The sequence below is a fragment of the Hemibagrus wyckioides genome, linkage group LG02 (genome assembly GCF_019097595.1).
Source record: "Hemibagrus wyckioides isolate EC202008001 linkage group LG02, SWU_Hwy_1.0, whole genome shotgun sequence".
NCBI classification, from domain to species: Eukaryota; Metazoa; Chordata; class Actinopteri; order Siluriformes; family Bagridae; genus Hemibagrus; species Hemibagrus wyckioides.
The window spans coordinates 3,998,928-4,023,927 of record NC_080711.1 but is presented as its reverse complement, the minus strand read 5'-3'; the positions used below and the strand labels follow the sequence as shown (position 1 = coordinate 4,023,927).

Below are 25,000 nucleotides of genomic sequence, written 5' to 3'. Positions count from 1 at the left end.
GAGCGAGAGCGAGGGGGGGGGGTTTAGAGAGGGAGGGAGAGAAAATGAAAGAGAGATACTGAGAAAGAAAAGAAGCAGAGGAAGAAAATCAGAGAAGGATATGCAACTAAAACATCAGAGAGAGAGAGAGAGAGAGAGAGAGAGAGAGAGAGACGTGACACAATGTCCGAGAGTAATGCAAGGCAGCTCGAGCATCTTCCTGTTCCCTTAATTCCTCGTTAGTCTTTCCTCTTTACGTTGAGCCGCGAGTACGTGAGCTCTTGTGTAAACAGCCGACAAGCCGCTACTCTATCCGATCAGTCATAACATTATGACCACCTGCCTAATATTGTGTTGGTTCCCCTCCTTTTGCTGCTAAAACAGTCCTGACCCGTCGAGACCCGGACTCCACTAGATCCCTGAAGGTGTGCTGTGGGATCTGGCACCAAGATGTTAGCAGCGGATCCTTTAAGTCCTTTAAGTTGTGAGGTTGTCAAACTGGTTGTGGTGGTCATCAAACCATTCCTGAACCATTTCTGCTTTGTGTCACGGTGCATTATCCTGCTGAAGGAGGCCACAGCCATCAGGGAATACCGTTTCCATGAAAGGGTGTAGATGGTCTGTAACAGTGCTTAGGTAGGTGGTACGTGTCAAAGTAACATCCACGTGGATGGCAGGACCGAAGGATTCCCAGCAGAACATTGACCAAAGCATGACACTGCCTCTGCTGACTCGCCTTTTTCCCATAGTGCATCCTGGTGCCATGTGTTCCCCAGGTAAGAGACGCACACGCACCCAGCCATCCACGTGATGTAAAAGAAAACGTGATTCATCAGACCAGACCACCTTCTTCCATTGCTCCGTGGTCCAGTTCTGATGCCCATTGTTGGCGCTTTCATTTGTGCACAGGGGTCAGCATGGGCACCCTGACTGGTCTGTTGTTCAGTTGCTGCCCAATATATCCCACCCACTAACAGATGCCATGATGAGGAGATCATCAGTGTTATTCACTTCACCTCTCAGTGGTCATAATGTTATGGCTGATCGGTATACATATATATATAAAACCTAGATTCTAATCACTTGCTATTTATTTTTAAATTGTATTGTTCTGATTGGACTGATGTGTTTTATAGACATGCAGTGAGTCATACTGTATATGATGCATGTATGATCGATGTTTAGTGTGTGTGTGTGCTTACTGGTGGACGGGTGACGTCCCCTGGGTTCAGAGGACTGATACGCTGTGCTCACATCCCCCATGGACTGCGAGGCTTTGATTCGGACCTGCTTGTACCCAGAGTGATGAGTCATGGACGAGACCTGTAGAAGACACGTACCACTCGTTACGGACTTGTGGGAGTGTGTGTGTGTGTGTGTGTGTGTGAGTGTGTGAGTGTGTGTTCGGGTAGTACTCACATTGCTGTGTTCTTCTGTTAGCAGCAGGATCTTTATGCTCTTCATGTTTGAGCTGCGGTCCAGCAGGTCAACAACCTTGTCCAGGTCATCCTGGCCATGCAGCGGGATTGACATCTACACACACACACACACACACACACAATGAATGATGGTTCATGATGTAAAAGGTAATGTATTGGAGTGAGGGTGTGAGACTGGATCAGTACCTCATTGTTCATATAGTGGAGCTCTAGCTGCTGACCAAAGACAGTCTTGACCTTTTGCTGGACTTCCTCAAACTGCACGGGCCGACTGAACATCAGTATCCTACACACACACACACACACACCCACACACACACGCTCAGAAGCTGCCACAGAGTTGCACACCTAGCATAGCTGTGGTTTCTCCTGGCACCTATAAACAAACCACAGTCTTTTCCTTTTCCGCTCAAATTCCAGTCTGCGAGCTGAGCTAGGGAATGTCTGAGCGTCTGTGTGCGTGTGTGTGCGTGTGCGTGTGTGCGTGTGTGTGTGCGCGCGTGTGGGTGAAATACAATCATATTAAAAAACAAAAAAACCTCCCTCAGACTTCTCACACACACTCACCTTCTCTCTCCGCAGAACTCAAACTTGATCCTGACGTCGTCCTGGAGGAACAAACAGAGCCATGAGAGACCTCTTTACATTTCCCTGTGTGTGTGTGTGTGTGTTTGTGTTTACCTGTCTGTTAGCCATGCTAGCCGTGTTAGCAGGCTTGCTTTTGGCCATGTCGTAAGCTGGCACTGGCTGCCGCCTGGTCATCTGCAGCGCCACCAGGTCCTTCATTATGGAATGGAGAGCCTGTCTCTCATCTGCACAGGGTATTAGAGTATTATTAGTATTATTCGGACTATTAGGATTGTTCTAAAGACTTTAATAAAGTTCTGGTTAGCTGTTCTGTCGTTAAAGGAGCTGTGTGTATTTCATCAGCGTCCTGCTGACTGTGAGGTCAAAATCTTAGACACCATCTTAGAAGCACAAATAGCCCAGTACTCATTTATACTTGTATAACCTGTTATCTCTTACATTACTTCCTGTTCTCTCCTTTCTCTTTCTGTTGAAGTTTAATAATAAAATCGAACAAAACTGCAGCTTGTCATGTTAAGGAGAAACCACAAAGTCCTCTGTGTAAAGATTTACACCGATCAGCATAACATTATGACCACTGCGAGGTGACGTGGATAAGACTGATGATCTCCTCATCATGGCACCTGTTAGTGGTTGGATATATTAGGCAGCAGGTCAACATTTTGTCCTCAAAGTTGATGTGTTAGAAGCAGGAAAAATGGGCAAGGGCCAAATTGTGATGGCTAGACCACTGGATCAGAGCATCTCCTAAACTGCAGCACTTGTGGGGTGTTCCCGGTCTGCAGTGGTCAGTATCTATCAAAAGTGGTCCAAGGAAGGAACAGTGCTCCTGTTGCTCAAATTGCTGAAGAAGTTAATGCTGGTTCTGATAGAAAGGTGTCAGAACACAGTGCATGACGGGTCAGGGCTGTTACGGCAGGAAAATGGGACCAACACGATATTAGGCAGGGGGTCATAATGTTATGCCTGATCGGTGGACATGTGGTGGACAATGCACTGAACACTGAAGAGTACTGGACGCTGAATATAACGTAAACAAATTTTTCTCTTTTTCCCACAATCCCTCAAGGATTTATTTATTTTGTGATGCCAAAAATTATGACGTCATCACGACACGCGTTAATCCGCATCCCTCGTCCGTTCACGTGTGTAGAACGTGAGGACTGCTCTGATAGAAAGTCGTTACGGCAAGCATGAGATTTTTTTTGGGGGGGGGGGCTGCAACAATGACAAAAAAAAGTTGTAGGGAACCTGATATTTTGGGCTTGCCTTCTGTTGAGGTTAATGTTGGTTGTGAACGTCTTATAAGTAAGCACACACACACACACACACACACACACAGCGAGCCGTGTGCCAGTGTAACAGAGCCTGAGAGCAGAATAGATGTGTTTGATCCCTGTATCTGAGATGTCGGTTCTCGTGTTTGAAGTGTGAGAGTGAGCTGTCTTGGCTTTGCTCAGTCAGAGAAGGTAAACAGTCCCGCTGTGTAGCTTGGATGGACTTCACACACCTCCAGAGAGAGAGAGAGAGAGAGAGAGAGAGAGAGAGAGATGGAGAACCGGAGGAGCCTCCTCTACCATGTGCAAACCTGCGGCTTGGACCGGCACACACAATGCAAGCAACATGAAGTGTGTGTGTGTGTGTATGTCCGTGTGTGTGTGTGTGTGTGTATGTGCGTGTGTGTGTGTGTGTGCTGCAAAGCTTCCTTAAGCCAGCAGAAATGTAAACGCACCGATTCACCTTCTCTTTTCCCCAGAAGAATGCTAATTGAGGTCGAGAGAGGCAAGGTCACATACCTGCACACTGACTAGGTTTAATAACCGATAGCTGAACATTAACTCCATCACTCCATCAGCTCAGGAATATGAAGGGAACTTACTCATTTTTGCGGGACGTGGGAGTGTGTGTCCTCTTCTGTGCGCAGATATGGAGTCGTCACACACTTAGACTTTTGACACCACCCATTAACAGCCTGAGAGGGAAAAACATACAGCTTTTAGACATCTGGATTACAATCGAGCATTGTTACTGTATAACTCAATGTTCAACAACAATTTACCCTCGTTCTAAGCTCCGTCTTTAACCCCGGGTCAATACCCTCGTTCTAAGCTCCGTCTTTAACCCCGGGTCAATACCCTCGTTCTAAGCCCTGCCTTTAACTCCGGGTCAATACCCTTGTTCTAAGCTCTGTCTTTAACCCCGGGTCAATACCCTCGTTCTAAGCTCCGTCTTTAACCCCGGATCAATACCCTCGTTCTAAGCTCCGTCTTTAACCCCGGGTCAATACCCTCGTTCTAAGCTCCGTCTTTAACCCCGGGTCAATACCCTCGTTCTAAGCTCCGTCTTTAACCCCGGGTCAATACCCTCGTTCTAAGCTCCGTCTTTAACCCCGGGTCAATACCCTCGTTCTAAGCTCCGTCTTTAACCCCGGGTCAATACCCTCGTTCTAAGCTCCGTCTTTAACCCCGGGTCAATACCCTCGTTCTAAGCTCCGTCTTTAACCCCGGGTCAATACCCTCGTTCTAAGCTCCGTCTTTAACCCCGGGTCAATACCCTCGTTCTAAGCCCTGCCTTTAACCCCGGGTCAATACCCTCGTTCTAAGCCCTGCCTTTAACCCCGGGTCAATACCCTTGTTCTAAGCTCCACCTTTAAGCCCAGGTCAATACCCTCGTTCTAAACCCCACCTTTAACCCCGGGTCAATACCCTCATTCTAAGCTCCACCTTTAACCACTGGGTCAATACCGTCATTCTAAGCCCCGCCTTTAACCCCGAGGCAGAGGAAGGTGTAATGTAGAGGCGGGGCGTGGCTTTTCTTCCTTGAGGTTATGAAACTCTGCTCTGAATCCTTTACAGTGTTAACTCTACATCTTGGTGACGAAAATGTACAGTGTGAAACAAGGTGCTGTTGAAAAGTTACGGCTTGTTGCTTAGCAACAGAAACCCAATCAGAAACCGAACAGAGCTTCAGGTGAAAAGCAGGACGTAGCTGAACAACACTGAACAAAAACGGCTTGGTGGATAGAGTCAGACGGCGAAACGCTGGACATCGTAAGAGTGTGTGACGTAGCGAGGAGGAAATACGTCGGATATCAATGAACAGACAAACGTCCGATCAACTACATGACAAAGTTAAAAAGAGTAAAAAAGATGATAACAGGACCTGCTGGAGTGCAGAAACACAGAGCTGAACTTTTGTCCTCGCTGATAAAAGTGAAGCATGAGACAAGGCATTATTTAAAGCGCTAGATTTTTATCCAATCAGGATTGTTGATGCACAAATAAGCAGAAGATTAAGGCGGGGTTTAGGAACATATAGTGTGAAACGTCAGATTATGAAGAGCCAGAATTCAGTGTTAACCCCAGGGGAAAGTAGGAGCAGTGTGAAACCCCGTACTACAGAACCCCAGGATTCTGTTTAGATGTTTAGATGTGCGAAGCAAGACAACCAAACTGTGGTGGAGAACGCTAAAAAACAAACCTCTGGTTGTCTAAAATGGCGGCCGAGATACGGCTCTATTACTCAGCTACGGTGTGAAGGTTTGTTCGTGTTTAAACATGACCTAAACAACATCAGCATGTCTGAGTGACATCACTGAAAATGTGGTTTAGAGGCAAATATTTGCGGCAGCTTGATGGAAACACTGCATAAAGACTAGAGCTGTTTTCATGATGCATGATTAAACTGCTATCTTATTTTATGTCTATTACCTTTTAGATATTTATTTTTGGCCTTAACCAAGCTCCTTACTCCAGTGGTTCTCATCCCTATGATGACTACATCATACAACCCTGACCCTCAGGTCTCCCGCTAAACCCTACTACAGCAGATTTCCCAGTGCTCAGATATGACAGGATTAGCCTGTACATGGTCACTCCTAGCATGTGCATAAAGTTATCATACATCAAAAGCACTGAAGAACACGATCAGCTCTGTGGACTCGCCTGATCCATTCTCATGCCCTACATCTGGTTGGTCATCACCTGGAGGTCACTCGCTACTATTAAGCATGGCTCCATATGGACAGCTTGGAGATACATGAGATGAGATACCATTAGAAAGCATGAAGATGGCTTTGGACTGCAACTGGAACAGGTTTGCTACGGTGGCTTAGGCGCAACACACATGAATCTAGGTTTCTGATCAAAAGGTTGGAAGGTTCAAGCCCCAGTACTACCAAGCTGAAACTGTTGGGCCTGTGAGAAAGGCCCTTAACCCTCTTAGATCTTGGCTGTAGGGAGCTCACCAGCTTCACCTCTGGCTAAATCTATACATTTAATATTTATATCTACATAATGTCCATTGTTAAAAGAGGTATACAAATAAAACTGCTCAGACTTGGCACTGCTGACCAGAACTAAACAAACTGACCCATTGCCACCTTTCCTTTTCACCGTTCCTTTTCATTTTCATCTTACAATGACAACACAATAAATACTGACGATGCACGGTTCTCAAAAATACAAATATTCACAACTGGCTTGTCACATAGAGTGAAAATCTTTACTTTGCATATGTTAGTAAGTTGGGGTCAGAGCACAGGGTCAGCACACCTGGACCACTGAGGGTAAAGGGCCTTGCTCAAGGGCCCAGGAGTGACCGCTTGGGAGTATTAGGGCTTGGACCTCTAACTTTGTGATCCAAAAACCCAGAGCTATAACCTTTGAGCCATACAATACAAAGGCATTGCATGGAAGGCACTTCATTATTTACACAATCGTCATCAAATAGAATCTGAATCGTTTTCCCAAATCTTTTTCCTAGTTTTCTTGACCTGAGACTAATTACATAGCCGTGCGTCCTGATTTTCGAATCGCTAGCATAATGAATAGCAATTAAGCCAAACCGCGGTCTGAATCTTGGCCCCGGTTTCGTCCATTGTAAGACGTATGAGTCAGCATGTCGAGTCTCCGGAAGGAACGGCTTCCAACGAGCTCGGCCCGTGCCAATCACACACATCTGCTGCAGTGCGTTGTGAAACTCTGCCTTGAAGGTATGAAACTCCAGTGAACCTCTAAGAGTCTCCGAGTCCAAACACATGCAGCACATGGAAAGAATGAAATAAACACATTAAAAAAAAATGTGTATGCATTTTGCGTTATGTCAGAAACATCTGAACTGGAAAATAGTGGAAATGTGAGTTTCCCTGGCACTGGGAAAGCGTGGTACTGTTCATCCACCCAGAGAAAAGTATGTGGGAAATATTTGCCATTTAGAGACGCTGTCAGGTTTCAGTACCAATGAAGCCTTAAAGCACACTCCATCATAATGTTGCTCTGTTACCACACAGCGTCCAGAGTATTCCCTGGACTGCAATCATCTAATGATCTCGTGAAAGTTAGCGTACTGGCTTGATTTCCACTGCTTCCTGTATGCGCGCTGACCAGCTAAGAGCATCACCGCTAATGGTGGTGTGGGTTGTGTATAGCTCAAGTTGGGGGATAACTGGATGGACAAAGATTTCAGCCCCAGTCAAGCTGACACTCTTGGGCCATTAACCTTATCTGCATAAGAGGCACAATATCATGACAGACCCTAGCTTCAAAAAAAAAAAAAAATCTCACTTTGCTGTAAAGCATACGTGACAAATAAAAGCTTTTTCTTCATGTCGATTTCTTGACATAAAGCAGGCAAGCTCAGCCCACGTTTCCAGCAGTTAGGCTCCGGAGAACCATAGTGTGCTTGTATCTGTGCTATCTGGACTAACAGCTAACAGCCTTCCCATAAAGCACTGAACGTGTAGCGCTATCAATAACATGATTTCTCATAGAGATGGAGACATTTGCTTGACCGCTTTAAGATCCTGCTGAGGCTCTGAGGATAACAGATCAAAGTTTGCAAACAAAAAAAATAAAAAATCCTGCAGCACCCAAGAGGACTAGCCAAATGTACACAAACACACACAGCATTTCTGTAACCCAGCACACACAGTGCAGATGTCTGTTCAAGAGAAAAAGTTGGCCCCGAAAACCGACGCCCACCAAGTAGCAGACCACTGGAGTTTACCTCAGCAGTGACGAGGTTAGCAATGACCAAAGTGTGTTTTGTCTTTGTGGGCAGATCTGCGAGCACACAAGTATCTCATTACTGGAGTGACTTCTACAAACTCCTCTGCTCTTTTCTAAAACACTCATTACTTTACTTCCTCCGACTTCTTCCTTTGAATCCTGTCCTCCTGCATTCTTTCTCTTCTCTGGTCCAACCACAGACCGCAAACATAAGCGGCATGTCCGATCTATTCCTGTCGTTAGTCTCTGAGAGAAACCATTTAGGCCTTTAATCCTGCGCTGACTTGTGTTGGAATTCATCTTAGAAATGTTGGAACTACGAGAAAAAGGCCTTCATGTTGCGTGTAGTCATGAGGCAGAGGCTTTCAAGTGACTTATGTTGTGAGGTAGAATTAAGTCCAAGCACAGAGCTGAACACTTCACTGTTAAGATGGCTGTTCTGGAGAATTCAACTCACAGTCATTCGGTAACCAGGACATAAGACTGAACTGACCACTGCTTGGTTATGTGTATTTCACTGTATTAGAAATTCAGAGCAACCATGGATGTCCCAACACAGTGTATTTCCCTCACTGGTGAAAGTGTAGCATTGTAAGTAAGTCGATTCCTCTTCAGGGCTTGTTTCGGTTTAATGCATCATTTTTTTCTTCCCTTCTAGTGATACCGATGCCAACCTTCACCCAACGTTTTTCTATAATTATGGTGTTACTATCCATCCATCCATTTTCTATACCTGCTTTACTCCTAATTAGGGTCACAGGGATCTGCTGGAGCCTATCCCAGCACACACTGGGTGAAAAGCAGGGGTTCACCCTGGACAGGTCACCAGTCCATCACAGGGCCACACATATAGACAGACAACAACACTCACTCCTATGGGCAATTTAGAATCACCAATCAACCTAATGTACATGCTTTTGGACTGTGGGAGGAAACCGGAGTACCCGGAGTAAACCCACACAGGCACAGAGACTGTGGAACGCGGAAATAGCCCGTGTTATTTTGTTACCCCAAGTCAGACAAACCACATGACCTTTTACGTTCTGTATAGAACTTTCGATTTTTCAGATGGTTTCAGAAGGTGTTAATAAGGAGCTGGATAGTTTATGATCACTATTTAGTTCATACACAGTGAGGATAGATCAGCTAGCTATCATTCACTCTCTTTGTACCAAATCCGAAGCCAAATAAATGCCTTACCTGTTTGGAGAAATCTTCTGGATTCTCTCAATCCTGCTTAGATTCACACTATTACTCTCTTTCTCTCTCTCTCTCTCTCTCTCTCTCTCTCTCTCTCTGATCATCCTTCTTTCATGCTTATAATTGGGGCTTGATGACTAGATATCAGTGCTGGCATATGACATATGTGTATTTTCACTGGGACAGTCCCTCAAATTATTATCGGACTGTATCAGGGATATTTCTGCACCATGACCAAATAATATTGTGTATTTTAAAAAAATCTGACCCTTAGCTTTAAGTTAGCCAGTGAGATTCATTTCTGATCTTAGCTTGGATCTTTATTCTAAACACAACAAAACACACGGAATGATAACTTTTTAGTTATTGCTAATGTAAAGGACAACAATGAGAAGATTTTAAGGTGTATTTTAAACCAGTTTACCATTATGACCATTTACAGTCATAATTTTCCCAAGGACAGAAACCTTTACATGTGTAACGGCATAGATTGAAACGGTCTTGTTTGATGCACACGAGGTCATAGCAGCAGTGCATATGGTCCTCTTGCTAATTCTGTGCTCCTGTGGTTCGAGAGAAACACAGATTAAATCTCACTCTTTTGGCATTGACTCCAAGACCCCGAGTGTGAAAACGAGTCAGAGTGACCAGTCTGTCTGTGCATGACTGCCGTCATGTGGTCTGACTATCTGATCACGCACAATGATTCGACAGTCAGAACGGAAATGTCCTTTTTAACACACTACTCACCACGAGAATGCCAAATAAAAGAAGGCAAAAGAAGTGCAGGTACAACAATGGTATAAAGGGGAAATATTGTTGACAGGAGAAGCTAAGCAGAAGTAAACAGTTGTTTTGTTCTGTCAAAGGATAAACGTCACAATACATTGAGCAAGTTGAACATTTCAGGTCTGCTGATGTTCCCTTTCCTAAGCAGTATTTTTACGAGTGGAACACCCTAGAAGTGAAAAGAATATTTTCATATCAGGTATGGTATTTATTACACTCACATTTCAGCATCCAGATGTTTTTTATATGTTTGCTCTCCAGCTGCTGGTTATATGAGTTGAGAGAGCAGAGGTCATTACTGATCACCACTGATCACTGATCACTGTTCTTCCCAATGACTAATAACAAACCATTGTTCGCAATGACCACCATTGTTCTCCACCACCAATCACTGGTCACCATTGATCCCAACCACATCTCTAACCATCACCAAAAAAAAAAAAAATCACTAATCACCACTATTCCCAACCATTAATCACTGATCAGCATTCTTACCAAAGATTAAACACTGACCATTTTCCCCAAACCACCAATCACTGTTCACCAGCTGCCCATCACTGATCACCGTTCGTCCCAATGCCTAATCACCGAAAGATTTCCCCAACGACTAATCACTGTTCCCAACCATCAATCGCCGATCACCATTCTATCCAATGACTAATCAGTGAAAGATTTCCCCAGTGACTAATCACTGAACACCACTGTTTCCAACCATTAATTACTGAACAGCATTCTTCCCAATGACTAATCACTGAACTCCACTGTTCCCATCCATCAATCACTGATCACTATTCTTCAAATAATTTTTCCCAACCACCAATCACTGAACACCGGCTGCCAATAAATGATTACCATTCTTCCCAATCACTGAATGATTTCCCCAATGACTAATCACTGAATTCCAGTTTAATTGCTTGCACTACCCACACGCTTCATTATGAACTCTCTTCTTGGCAATATTTACATTAGTAAAAGCGAGTTTTTCTATCCGGACTGTTTGATTCATGTCTATCGCTCAACTGCTCGCTGCTTCATTCTTAAAATAAATCATTATTGTTGAATACGTAAAATTATTAGCTTGTCTTCATTTGTAAATAGTCAGATTGTGATGCCAGGACCAAAGTACCTTCAGAAAATCTTCCTATATCATGCAACATGTTTTGAGATAAAAAAAAAACGATCGTGATGATTCATTGAATATGCAAATCAGGCTATGATGTGGATATACACTGACCAGGCATAACATTATGACCACCTGGGCAACCTGACTGGTCTGCATCTATGCAGCCCCATGCACTGTGTATTCTGACACCTGTCTAACAGAACCAACATTAACTTCTTCAGCAACAGTAGCTCGTCTGTTGGATCGGATCACACGGGCCAGCCTTCGCACCCAACGTCCATCAATGAGCCTTGGCCGCCCATGACCCTGTCGCCGGTTCACCACTGTTCCTTCCTTGGACCACTTTTGATAGATACTGACCACTGCAGACCGGGAACACCGCCACAAGAGCTGCAGTTTTGGAGATGCTCTGATCCAGTGGTCTAGCCATCACAATTCGTCCCTTCATCAAAGTCTTCTCTCTCAAATCCTTACGCTTGTCCATTTTTCCTGCTTCTAACACATCAACTTTGAGGACAAAATGTTCACCTGCTGCTTAATATATCCCACCCACTAACAGGTGCCATGATGAGGAGATCATCGGTCTTATTCTCTTCGCCTTTCACTGCTCACAATGTTATGCCTGATTTTCTAGGAAATTTCGTTGCTTACTCTGTGCTGTATTAGTGACACTACAGAATTCTCCTGCTCTTATGTAGGAATGTTAAAATGTGCCTGTTAACGCTTCCTCTAGCTAGAATGTCACAACTGGAGTGTGTTTTTCTCTCAGTTTGTCTAAAGTGTTTAGTCTAGAAGGCCTTTTTTTCTTCAGTCTCTGGGGTTGAACCCTGCTACATATGGTAATGTACAGACGCTGTACGCTACACTCAGCGCCAGAGGCTTCCAGGATGAATCCCTGCTGAAGCTCAACCAAACCCTTGAGGATGACTGGTTCAGATCTACACACCAGGAACAAGGCGAATAAAAGGTTACGGGCTGCTCCAGAACAGATGGCTTGTTACGCAAAAAGCCATGCTGGGTTACAGAGAGGGTCAGCAGGTGGTATAAACATGACCTACGCTCACAATTGACTCATATTTGACACAGTGACACACCATCAGCAGCTAAAGCCACTTTGATAATAAACGTCCTGCACTAATGCATCAGTAATCATGCGACATATTGATTCCTTTCATTCTGGCCTTTCTTTCACTTAAAAGCTTTCGGTCTGTTCCAGGAATTCAGTCTGGCCACCAAATGAACAAAAAAATTTTTCTTGGTCCAAGCGACGTTAGTAAGCGAGGCCTCAACGTGGAGCTCTCGCTGAGTCGAGTTAGGAGAATCATAAACACGTGTACGCCCGCCAGGCCTTCACAGACATTTTGTTTTTTAATCCGAGTCGTGCTTCAGATTCTGCTAAATACTTCAACTGTCTAAATATAGGAACATCACTTGGTTTCATTAGTAGCTGTGGTTTGTTCTTTCTTTCATTCTTCTTACTTCCTGAGAGCATCCCCGTTTTTTCGCGTCCTCGAGAACACACCTGGTCTGGTTTGGTTTGGTTTGGCTACGGAATAAAAGAAGCATTTTTTATTTTTTAACAAAATACCGAGTTAAATCTGTGAAAGAAAAATAACTCTGACGTTCTCTGGTATTCAGAAAATGCACCCAATGTCACCTGATTTTCCATTTTATAATGCTAAACTCATAAATGGTCAATATCATGAAGACAATCGCAAGGAGAACACCCCCACCAACACCAACACCCCCATCTCAGAGGGTTTAGAAAGTTTTCCTCAGACCTGAGCTAATCAAATCATTATGGCTGCTCACAGCATCGATGCTAAACAAACATAATCGCTTTTTTATTCAGAGTTCACTGGTCTGAGGTGAATATACACATCGCATTTGCGTATATTTATATCACTCACCGCAGTTAGCTGGTTAGCTTCTTGCTAGCACAGAGTAGGGTTGGGTACCGAACTCTGTATTTTTAAGGGTATTTTTTGGTACCTGAGAACGCATCTGGGTGCCGTGCGAGAGTACAAAAGAGAGAACGAAAGAGAGAGCGTCACCATGTGATGCGACATCACCCCTGCAACTTGTTCAAACACAACAATGGCTAACTGAAAACTTTCAAAAGTGGTAGCTTAGTGGTAGGGGATGTGGTAGCTTAGTGGTTAAGGTGCTGGATTATTGATCAGAAGGTTATGAGTTTGAATGCCAAGGCCACCAAGCTGCCCCTGAGCAAGACCCTTAACCCTCAATTGCTCAGGATCGCTCTGGATAAGGGTGTCTGCCACATGCCAGAAAGGTAAATGCAAGTGTGGTTGCGTTTTATAAAATTAGACAACGCTTGTTGTTGTCACATGTACATTACAGCGAAATTCTTTCTTCACATACCCCATCCTTGAGAGTTAGGGTCAGAGCCAGCCATGATGCAGCCCCCCTGGAGCAGGGTGGGTTGGGGGCCTTGCTCAAGGGCCCAACGGTGGCAACTTGGCGGTGCTGGGGCTTGAACCCCAAACTTCTAGTCAACAACCCAGAGCCTTAACCACTTGAGTTACCACCACTCCCAACTTGTGAGTCTAAATGTAAGGCTGGCCATGGTAACACTCTGGACGCACCTAATCAAACACAACATGGATTTAAAAGCTCAAGAGTGGGTTGTATTTGGCAGCCTGACGTCCTGCAGCAAAATAGCAAAAGTAGCTGCAGCTAACACACCTGCCGAAGTCGAACCCCTGGATGACGGACGACAAAACGTTAAACGAGGCACCGACGACAACTTCAACAGCTTTGAATAATTAACTATCCTAGCTTAGTTGTTGTTGCTGAACACAGCCTCCTGGTGGTCCAGCGGCAGGATCCCTCACTCTCTTTGCCGTGGCCCAGGTTCGATTCTCACGGTTTCTTCCTCATACCATCTAAATTGAGTTTTTGTCGCCTCAGGCTTGCTCACTATGGATGATTTTGTCTAACATCTAGGACTTTGACAATGTTTTTTGTTTCTTATGTTCTGTAAAGCTGCTGTGAGACATTGTTAAAAGCGCTACACAAATAAAATTGAATTGAATTGAAAGAAACATTCCTAGCTACATCTGCGCCAATCTCACTACATGATGATTTCCACTAATGATCCTCAATTCAACTTCTTACCAGGTTCTACATTATTCCAGTGGAAAAAAGATAGTCAGATCAGTATCGTCTATCAGCTGTTATCTGCGACAGTTACTCGAATGTTGATAACTATATAGCTGCGGTAACTACTGAGCAAGAACGTAAAGCAGAAGTAGTGAAAATAATCATTTATTACGTGATGGAATAAAACTGTTGTTATAACATGCTGTATCCCGTGACACGTTAAGGCTTGCCCATGAATGATTATTATGGAGAATGATGTAAAGCTGAAAACATTGCATCACACACATGATGCAATTGGTCCTAGGAATCATTTGAGTGAATTTCTTGGATTTGTGCCTTTAGCACTAATTTGCATAATGAGAAATCATCTCAAATTATCTTTCTTGCTCAATCGCCCAAGTCTCTGTTACTTGCTAGCGTGAACTCAGGATTATACGGTGGCTGAGAAGTGCAAAACAGAATAACAAATCCAAAAACACAAGGACGATTCAGACAAAGCGGAAAAGTTCGGTGTAGTTTGCGAATGGAATTCTCCCCTCTGATTGGACGAGACATCTGTCACTCAGGATACACAGGCAGTAGGAAATTGTGTAACTTGATTTCTTGTACATGTGTGGAGTTCTGCCTTCACTTTAAACCATATTTTTTTTTCGACAGTGCAACTTTAAATCTTTTAAAGAAAATAACAAACATATATTTATATTGATAAGAGAATAAAATTCATTCAGCGCTACTGTGAGGAAGGAGGTTTGTTATTTTGTTTTCTGATTCGTTATTTTGTTTTCGTACTTGTTTTGTTTTCTGATTTTTAATTTTGTGTTTCGGATTTTTTTATTTTGTTTTGTGATTTTTTATTTTGTTTTTCTAATTTTTTATTTTATTTTCTGACTATTTATTTTGTTTTCTGATTTTTTTATTTTATTTTCTGACTTTTTATATTGTTCTCTGGTTTATTATTTTGTTTTCGGTTTTGTTTTTGTTATTGTGTTTTCTGATTTTTTATTTTATTTTGCACTTCTCAGCCACCGCAGGGTTCGGCTAAAGCCCATACTGCCCACTTCAACAGACAGTATCATGAGTTCTCTAATCACAATTAACTGGAGAACCCTATGAGTGGTGGCTCATTGGTGTAGGAGTCTGGACTCATGGTCAGGAGGATGTCAGGTTGAATCTCACCACCAAGCGGTTACTGTTCGGATTCGTAATCACTCATCTTACAAATCCCAAAGGAATACATGTACGATGAGAGAATTACGCTATTGAGCAAACCCCTAGCGTCGTCACTTCGGTGATAAAATCGATCGTTCGAGGTTCAATTCTTAGTCATCTCCTCAGCGTTCAGAGAGAAGGGTACGAACTCGCACTGTCTTTACCGCTAGTGCAAATGCTGATGCGGATGTTTCTTGAGAAAACGATTTCATCCGCAAGTGCAGAACTTGCACAAGAACGAAAGACGCACAATGGCGAAACACACCGGGCGGTAAAAGGTCGTCGGAAACTGACCATACTTCAGAACTTTTTCTCGAACCAGGATCCCATGTTATATGGAACTGGGTGTAATAATAACAACCAGTATTACTATGTTATAACAGCAAAAAAAAAAAAGGATGGACTTGGGGGGGACAAAAACACATGACATATAAACACTCATCACATGTATGACATCAGCAGAGATATATCAGGATGCCAGTATCATGACATCCCCTTGTTTTCTCACCTGAAACTCGCGGGTGCCGAGCACGTGACCGCTCTCTTCGCGCATGCGCAGCCCCAAATATTTGCGTAATAAAGTCTGTAAAGAAGAAAACGCTCCAGTTATTTCAGTGATGCTGATAATCAAGTCCAGCCTCTCCATTTCCGGGGAAATAAGCCGACGCTGCCATTGTTTAACACAATGTCCCAAGGTGTGAACGTTTATTATTATTATTATTATTATTATTATTATTATTATTATTATTATAGAGCAGTCCTCGGTGTCATATCATGATGCGACAGTGATGGAATTTCTCTGACGAGTTCAGAAGTCTCCGGCGCCTTTTCATCGTAGCTCTAAAGGGAAATAAAAACACCCCCACTGAAAAAGAAATAATTCACTTTTATTTCTCCAGAAATGGCGGAATGTCTGGTGTCTGTACCCGAGCCGGTGTTAGTCCAAAAGGTGCAACAGTAAGCGGGTTGCTTTGATAAAATCCATTTAGAAGCCTGTGAGAGGAAGGGGCAAAGCGATTTCCGTGATTTTTGATGCCTCTCTCTCCTTTTTCTGCTAACTTTGCAGATTTTTTCCCCCTCTCCTCACTCGCTCCAGTCGGTGTGCTTTGGTTTCACTTTATATCCGAATAAAAAACACTGGAAAAAAAATAATAATAATAATGTCACTTCAGCATTTTACTCAAGAAATATAGGTGAAAGAAAGGAGTAGGACTTCGTCGGGAAAAATGGCGATTTTTTAAAAACCCACGCTGGAGATGACGGTTATTTTCGTTACTATTCAAACTTTTAAACCAGCGTCGCGCGCTACGTCGAACGCCTGGAACGGAGCTCGTGAACCGAACCTGCTGCTTCCAGTTAGCAACAATTTGGGCGAGAAAATCTTCATGAATCTTGCTGATAAACTTTTTTAAAAAGCCATAAAAACCCAAGGCAAGCTCCTGAGACGATTACAAAACACCGAAATCCAGCAAAAAGAAAGAAGGGGGGGGGGGGGGAGAGGAGGCAGTTCGGCACCCACCGGAACCCGTGCGTTCGCTTCCTTTTAACACGAGAGAGAAAAGTTTTCTGAATCCTGAACTCGGTGGAAAAACAAAACAAAACAAGAGGCTTGTCCTTAAAGTCTGCCGGTTCGTGCACGAGAGCAAAAACGCGTACGGTGGATAAACCTCATATCCGTGTCCTGTAGCATGACAGCGAACCTGGCTAGCGGAGGAGAATAAACAATCGGGCGCGAGACGAGAACCACTTCTCTCTGCGGCTGTGTTCCCATCCGCGTGCTGTGCACTTATCTACCAGGGTTGCCAGATTGGTCGTTTTTGAAGCGCCTCCGTTAACACAATAATAGCTCGAACGGGTTTTAGCTGAAAGATTGGAAGCGCAATTGGATGGATATATTCTCTCGCGCGTGCACTGAGTGATGTCCACAAACACGCCGCCATTTTCTTGAATTTTTGGTTATGGTTATTGAGGTGTCGGTTTACATCTCAGGGGATTTGATGGATCACCTGTTGATCCGTAAAAAGGTGTTTCTCGACGGTGTGAAAGATCCATCCATCCATCCATTTTCTATACCCGCTTTATTCCTAATTATGGTCTTGGGGATCTGCTGCAGCCCATTGGGCGAAAGGTAGGGGTACACCCTGGACAGGTGACCAGTCCATCACAGGGCCACGTATATAGACAGACAACCACACACACTCCTATGAGCAATTTAGAATTACCAATCAACCTAATGTACGTTTTTGGACCATGGGAGGAAACCGGAGTAAACCCACACAGAGGAGAACATGTCAACTCCGATGTAAAGGATGTTTCTCTCAAATCTTTCTCCAGGTTTTTAGTCAACCATAGACAGTCTTCATATCAGAAGTAGACATGTCTCTGGATTCAACAGTCACACTTTCCTTATTTCCATACCACACACCCGAGTTCGACAACGTCCCGAAGTTCTCCATCACCCCATGTCTGAGTTTCCTCCACTTGTAGCTGTCCACACAACACCAGAAATGGACCCCTAATTAAGCTATACAGCCAAACGTTATGGATACCTGACTGTCATTAAACCCATTACACCTCAATCTGTTGCCCTTTTAGATGAAAAGGCACAGTTGTATAGGGTATGTTTGCATGCTGAGGCATTACACTTTCCCTTTCACTCATGAAGGTTTGCCAGGTTTGGTGTGAAAGAGCTTGAGTGTTCTGACCTCCACCCCATTGAACATCTTTGGGGTAAACTGTAACACGAGCGCACCGAACAACCTCGCTAAATACCCTTGCGGCTGAATGAACACAGCCAAGCTTTAAACATCTAGTAGAAAGCCTTTCCAGAAGTGTGGAGGTTATAACAACAAATCTGGGTTTATTCTGGAAAGTTTGATACTCAGATGTCTTCAAACCTTTGGCTATATACAGAGTGTTTCTGAAGGCATTTAGTAAACACACGTTTCCTTCAAATCTTTCAACCCACTCAGGTGGTGGAATGAACTTCCCCTGGCTACCTGAACAGTCACTAGCTGTCTTCTTCAAACATAGACTAATGATATATACTGTTAGCATTGGAGTGGTGGTAACTCAAGTGGTTAAGGCTCAGATTTGTGGATTGGAAGATCAGGGTTCAAGCCCCAGCACTGCCAAGCTACCACCATTGGGCCCATGATCAAGGCCCCAACCTGCATCATGGCTGACCCTGTGCTCTGACCCTAACCCTTCAACTATGGGATATGTGAAAATAGTTTTTCACTGTGCAGTAATGTATATGTGGCAAATAAAGGCAACTTGATAGCTTACAGAAGTGATAATGCACTATATTGCCAAAAGTTTTGGGACACTCCTCCAAATCATTGAATTCAGGTGTTGTTTTTCAGGTAGTTCCAGTGAAAGGAACTCTTAATGCATCAGCATACCAAGACATTTTGGACAATTTCATGCTCCCAACTTTGTGGGAACAGTTTGGGGATGACCTTCCTGTTCCAACATGACTACACACCAGTGCACAAAGCAAGGTCCATAAAGTCCTGACCTCAACTCCATAGAACACCTTTGGGATGAATTAGAGCGGAGACTGTGAGCCAGACCTTCTCGTCCAACATCAGTGCCTGACCTCACAAATGTGCTTCTAGAGGAATGGTCAAAAATTCCCATAAACACACTCCTAAACCTTGTGGAAAGCCTTCCCAGAAGAGTTGAAGCTTTTATAGCTGCAAAGGGTGGGACGACTCCTTATTACATTCATGTGCATGTAAAGGCAGACGTCCCAAAACTTTTGGCAATGTAGCGTATTTTGGGAATTATCATAAAACTCTCAAAAGTCATGTGCAATGAACATTAACTGAAAAATAAAACAGTTCTGTTCTTGTTCCTGTCAGTCTCGTTTTGGCCTTGGTTGATTTATATGGTTGGTTTTGTCTTATTCGTAATGTGATCAACAATGTAAGTAGATGTGTCGAGGTAATTAGCTATTAACAGGTAACACTTTTCATTTCATTGAACGAGATTCAAAGACCTGGGTCAGTAAAAACGATCCGAACTTCCCGTCACTACCACACTGGCCCTTTGAGGATCAGACTGGACATCCCTGACACATGGAAGCTTTAATACATTTCCTAACCTTCAGTCTTTAAGACACTATCACAGGCAGGGTGAAACACGTAATTAGGTGTTTGACTCCATTTAATCAACAACTAAACCCCATCAAAGAAATGGGCCCAGTTCAGCTGTTGGTGTTCACTTAAAGGAAAGATCTTGTTTTCAAAGAGCATTAAAATATAGATTTTGAGGACATAGCGCCACTCAGTGGACAAGCAGAAATAATGCAGCGGTCTGGGCGTATTGCTATGTTATAAACACGTGGTTAACTCTTCTTCCTGACTTTTTGAGGTTTTTCATCTTCCTCTCTTTTAATCACAAGACGCAACTCAGATATTGCCTTTACAGCTGTTTTTGGACCTAAAATAGCATCTAAAAATGAAAAACAGCAAATAAGAAGTGTTCAAGCTTTAGCCACTCCCACCCTGATTACTATAAATAAACATGTTCATTACTAAATAAATAAATGTAAATGATGAATTGATTAGAGTAAAAAATAACTTTCAGGTAATATCCCAAAGAGTATAGCTACACTATATTTCCAAAAGTTTTGGGACACCCCTCATCATCATTGAGTTCAGGTGTTGTTTTTCAGGGGTTGGGCTCAGCCCCTTAGTTCCAGTGAAAGGAACCGTTAATGCTTCGGCTTCATACCAAAACATCTTGGACAATTTCATGCTCCCAACTTTGTGGGAACAGTTTGGGGATGACCCCTTCGTGACTGTGACCCAGACCTTCTCGTCCAACATCAGTGCCTGACCGCACAACTGCGCTTCTAGAGGAATGGTCAAAAATTCCCATAAACACGCTCCTAAACCTTGTGGAAAGCCTTCCCAGAAGAGTTGAAGCTGTTATAGCTGCAAAGGGCGGGACAACTCCATATTACATTCATGTGCATGTAAAGGCAGACGTCCCAAAACTTTTGGCAATATAGTGTACTTCAGATTTATAATAATAATAATAATAATAATAATAATAATAATAATAATAATAATAATAATAAAAGCACACACAAACCAGAAATCAACACAAGCATGTTTTTTATTTATTTTCTTCAAAAGCATGTACAAAAATTAAAACAAACAAAAAATGAAAGAAAGGGACTACAGAACGATGGAGAAAGAGGACAAAATGAAGACCTCACAGTTTATAATGGCATTTTAAAATGCTTCCCAGGTGATGTAAAGGAATCAAGACCTGAACAGACACTCTGGGAATAATAATAAAGATGCAAAGGGTGGGTAAAAAAAATCATCAATTAAAAAAACAAACAAACAAACAAAAAAAACTTAACTTCCTGCCATTTTAAGGCCACCATGTTCAGTCCACCGATCTGAAGTTAAGACACAGAATACTCCATGATGTATTCACACACGTCTCCACTCACACGAAAACATGCCGACGATCCTCTACAGTACATTTAAAATGCTTTTAGTACTACTTTAAATAAGGCAATACATCTAAAGGAACATCCACAGACAGACACGACTAGCATTGGGGCAGAAGACGTTTTTGTACCCCTTTCTCCCCATTTCCCATAGTCACAGAAATAGAAAGAGGTAAAACCGGACACTCTGATACGGACACCTTGATATTGTTGTGGTTTTGTACCATATAGCCCTGTGAAAATATGAACTCTACATGTGAAGGGACAACAAAAAACACACCACAGATAGAAATCTGAACACTCGAAGGAGGAAGCTTTGGGTAAAGATTTGAAATGGATACAGGTTTTTATTATTTCTACTCTTACTTTGAACACTTAAGAAAATATTGTTTTGCCTCACGGCAAGAGCTTTTGATACATTTTGTAAAACTCACAGCGCCTTCAGTTTCACAGTAATCTTAAACATGTGCGACAAGAAAAAAGGGGTTTCTGAAGCGGTAAGAGGCATCTCTCGATGGCTTCGTACGTACTTGCCGAAAAGCAAAAGAAAAAACCAAGCGACCGGCTTGACTACAAGACGTCAAAGAGGATGATCGGACAGAAACAGAAATATAAAAGCCACTCTTCTTGTTCTCGAAGCCAATGAGCCATGTCCTCTCCCACCACCAGGTGGCGCTTTCTGTCAGTGCTACTATTACGCCAGGGCCCTGTATAGAGAGATGTTGTAATTTCCCTCTGAACACCAGGGCTGTAAACATGAGATAGTACTTGATGTCACAAATTCCCTTTACATGCTAAGGCCCTGAACACGAGATCATACTGGGAGATGTTGCAAATTACCCCCAATTACCAGAACCCTGAACACAAGATGTTGTACATTCCCTAGAAATGATAAGGACCCTGAACATGAGATAGTACCCGGAGATATTCTAAATTCCCTTTACATGCTAAGGCCCTGAACACTAGACAGTAATTCCCTCCAAGCGGCAAGACCCTGAACTCGAGATAGTAGTGGGCGATGCTGCAAATTTCCTTTACATGCTAAGGCCCTGGACACAAGACAGTACTGGGAGGTATTGTACATTCCCTACAAATGTTAAGACCCTGAACATGAGATAGTACCGAGAGATATTTTAAAATCAACTCTTAAGAACAGTTCTCTGAACATGAGATAGTAATGGGAGATATTGTACATTCTCTACAAATGTTAAGACCCTGAACATGCGATGGTACTAGAAGATATTCTAAATCAACTCAACAACAGGGCTCTGAACATGAGACAGTACTGGAAGATGTTGCAAATTACCACCAATTACCAGAACCCTGAACACAAGATAGTACTGGGAGATATTGTACATTCCTACAAACGTTAAGACATTGATCATGAAATAGTACTGGGAGATATTCTAAATAAACTCTTAAGAACAGGGCTCTGAACATGAGATAGTATTGGTTGATATTCAACAACAGGGCTCTGAACATGAGATAGTACTGGGAGATGTTTCAAACTCTTTAAATACCAAGGCCCTGAACACTAGATAGTAATTCCCTCCAAACGGCCAGACCCTGAACTGGAGATAGTAATGGGCGAAGTTGTAAACTCCCTTCAGTGTAGTTATCAGTGTGTTATGTTGGAAAAAGTGCTTTGAGCTGATTATATAGTAAAGTTAACTGGTATGTTACAGATGTTAACCAGCTGCTGGCCTTTCTGACAGTGGATTTAATCTGGAAACACCAGAATTTATTTGAGGGATATAAGTCTCTCCATTTCAGTGATATAAGGTGGTACTTTAACTGACTAAAGGACAGTGCAGGATTTTAGGAGGTTATGTGCACATAAAGGTCATATGATACGGCCTCCTGAACTCACGAGGCCCTGGTCACAGCACGGAGACGAGAACAATGGACGAGACGTTCTGACCGTCATGACCCGTGCAACAGCATTTCTGAGCAACGGCGAAAACGTCGTGCTAGAGAAGACCCGAGTGATTCCTGTCAAAGCCGCAAAGCAGCTAACAGGAAGCAGACAGAACAATGTGACGACAGGAAGTGGTGGGGGGGGGGGCTGGGGGGGTAATGGTGCGACACGCTGCAACAGCGCTGCACACAAGAACAAACTCACTGCCGCTAAAACACTACTCTCACGGATCAGTGGCTTTGGTCCACTTCAGCAAACTACAGTACATTCATTGTGTAATGAAGTAAAGTCATGTACCGGTCAGTGAGCGTGCAGAAACTGGAGCGGAAATCAAAAGGAAAAGTCTTAAACATTGGGTAAAATGGCAGAGAATTAAAAAAAAAAGTCTAAAAGTGGTTAAAACGTTACAGCCTCAAGAGCAAATTTGGGAATTCAGTCATAAAGTAAGGAAACTTGCGAGTAAAAAAAATCAATCAAGTGCTTTAGTGGATGAAGTGAACGGTCCAGAGGGCTGCCTTCACATCTTTAGTTTAGACGTTTGGACGGAACCCTGGTGTGAGTTTTTTTCCTCCTTGTGTGGTTCTTTAGGTCCGAGACCATCTCAATGCACCGGTTTGATCGGAGCGAGAAAGCCATTCGACTCTGAATCGACGAATCGAACATGCCGGGAATCACAAAGTGAGCCGAATCAAGATAAAATTGTTATTTACTGAGCACTGGCTCTGTGGACATTTGTAACATTTTATCTAATGAATAAAATGAATCCGTGTTTTAGGTCGACACGAGTCAGAGTCGATTTGTCAGAGTCAATTCAGGGTTGATTCGTCAGAGCCGATTCGCCAGACTTGATTCCTCAGTTTCCTCAGAGTCGATTAGTCAGAGTCAATTCAGGGTTGATTCGTCAGAGCCGATTCACCAGACTTGATTCCTCAGTTTCCTCAGAGTCGATTGGTCAGAGTCAATTCGCCAGACTCGATTCATCAGTTTCATCAGAGTCAATTCGTCAGAGTCTATTCGCTAGAGTCGGTTCGCCAGAGCTGAATCATCAGACTCGATTTGCCAGATTCGATTCATGCAATAAACCAAATCCAACACACCAAGTCTTAGACTAAAAGATGTGCAAGCACCCTTTAAGACTTTCCTTTTATTCAATCAAACCGGGCTCCAGATGAGAAAAGACACTAGATTTACACATCGGTTTGATCGGAGCAAGAAAGCAGTTCAACTCTGAATCGACGAATCGAACATGCCGGGAATCACAAAGTGAGCCAAATCAAATCGCTGACAACGTTCTGAATGACAGACAGGGGAAATAAATACAAGATATATTAGTTATTTATTTAGCACTGGCTCTGTGGCTCTTTATAACATTTTATCCAATGGATAAAATGAATCTGTGTTTTAGTTCGACACATGAGTCAGAATCGATTCGTCAGAGTCAATTCACCAGAGTTGATTCCTCAGAGTCGATTCCCAGAGTCGATTCATGCACTAAGCCAAATCCAACACACCAAGTCTGAGACTAAAAGATGTGAAAGCACCCGTCAAGACTTTTTCCTTTTATTGAATCAAACCGGTCTCCAGATGAGAAAAGAAACTAGATTTCCACGCTCGGTTTTGAGTAAATCTATTTTTTTTTCACCCTCTGCGTGACCTGTGCGTGTATGACGAAGGAAAGCGAGCGTGTCAAGGATCCGAGTACGATATGTTCAGCAGAGATGCATACAGTACCATATACCCTGTACTTTCACAGATATAATACCCTGCTGATAGATTTTCAAAAGAAAAAAGGCAAAGTGGACGCCTGACTCTCTCCAACAAACAAACAAACAAAAACGATAGAATGCTCGTCAAAGACAGAAAGAACGGATCAGACACCCCAGAATCGCTACCTGAGTGTACATCCTGAAAATTTGTGTATTGGTGTAAGTAGTTCAGTTAAAGGACCTTTCATGTGCCAGCATGTGTACCTGATGAAAGAATGCTGAAATGATAGAAGAGAAAAGAAAAAGAAAAGAAAAAGAAAAATCGCCCCTTTTGACGTGGGGTTTTGGTCACAATCAGCGAGTTAATTACGGTGGATAAAACCACGCCGAAAAAAAAAAAAGAATAAAATATGTAAATCATTTACTAAAATCTAAAGGGCAGAAG

At 43.0% G+C, this 25,000-nt stretch overlaps 2 protein-coding genes across 2 annotated transcripts in view; both read right to left on the bottom strand.

Annotated features, from left to right (window-relative positions):
* The window catches only part of map3k3 (mitogen-activated protein kinase kinase kinase 3), a 30,923-nt gene extending 13,674 nt beyond the window's left edge, over positions 1-17,249 (bottom strand). Inside the window, exons 1-7 of the mRNA XM_058411543.1 lie at positions 15,967-17,249; positions 3,886-3,978; positions 2,100-2,230; positions 1,986-2,026; positions 1,605-1,704; positions 1,399-1,512; positions 1,182-1,302 (exon numbers count right to left, since the gene is read on the bottom strand). Coding sequence (XP_058267526.1) covers positions 1,182-1,302; positions 1,399-1,512; positions 1,605-1,704; positions 1,986-2,026; positions 2,100-2,230; positions 3,886-3,889 — 511 coding nt within the window. The 5' untranslated portion in view covers positions 3,890-3,978; positions 15,967-17,249. The remainder of the gene's footprint in view (positions 1-1,181; positions 1,303-1,398; positions 1,513-1,604; positions 1,705-1,985; positions 2,027-2,099; positions 2,231-3,885; positions 3,979-15,966) is intronic.
* Positions 17,250-20,567: 3,318 nt separating this feature from the next.
* Positions 20,568-25,000, bottom strand: part of limd2 (LIM domain containing 2) — a 20,699-nt gene continuing 16,266 nt past the window's right edge. The window contains exon 4 of the mRNA XM_058415827.1: positions 20,568-25,000. This exon is cut by the window's right edge and continues 324 nt beyond it. The gene's annotated coding sequence lies outside the window, so the exon portion shown is untranslated.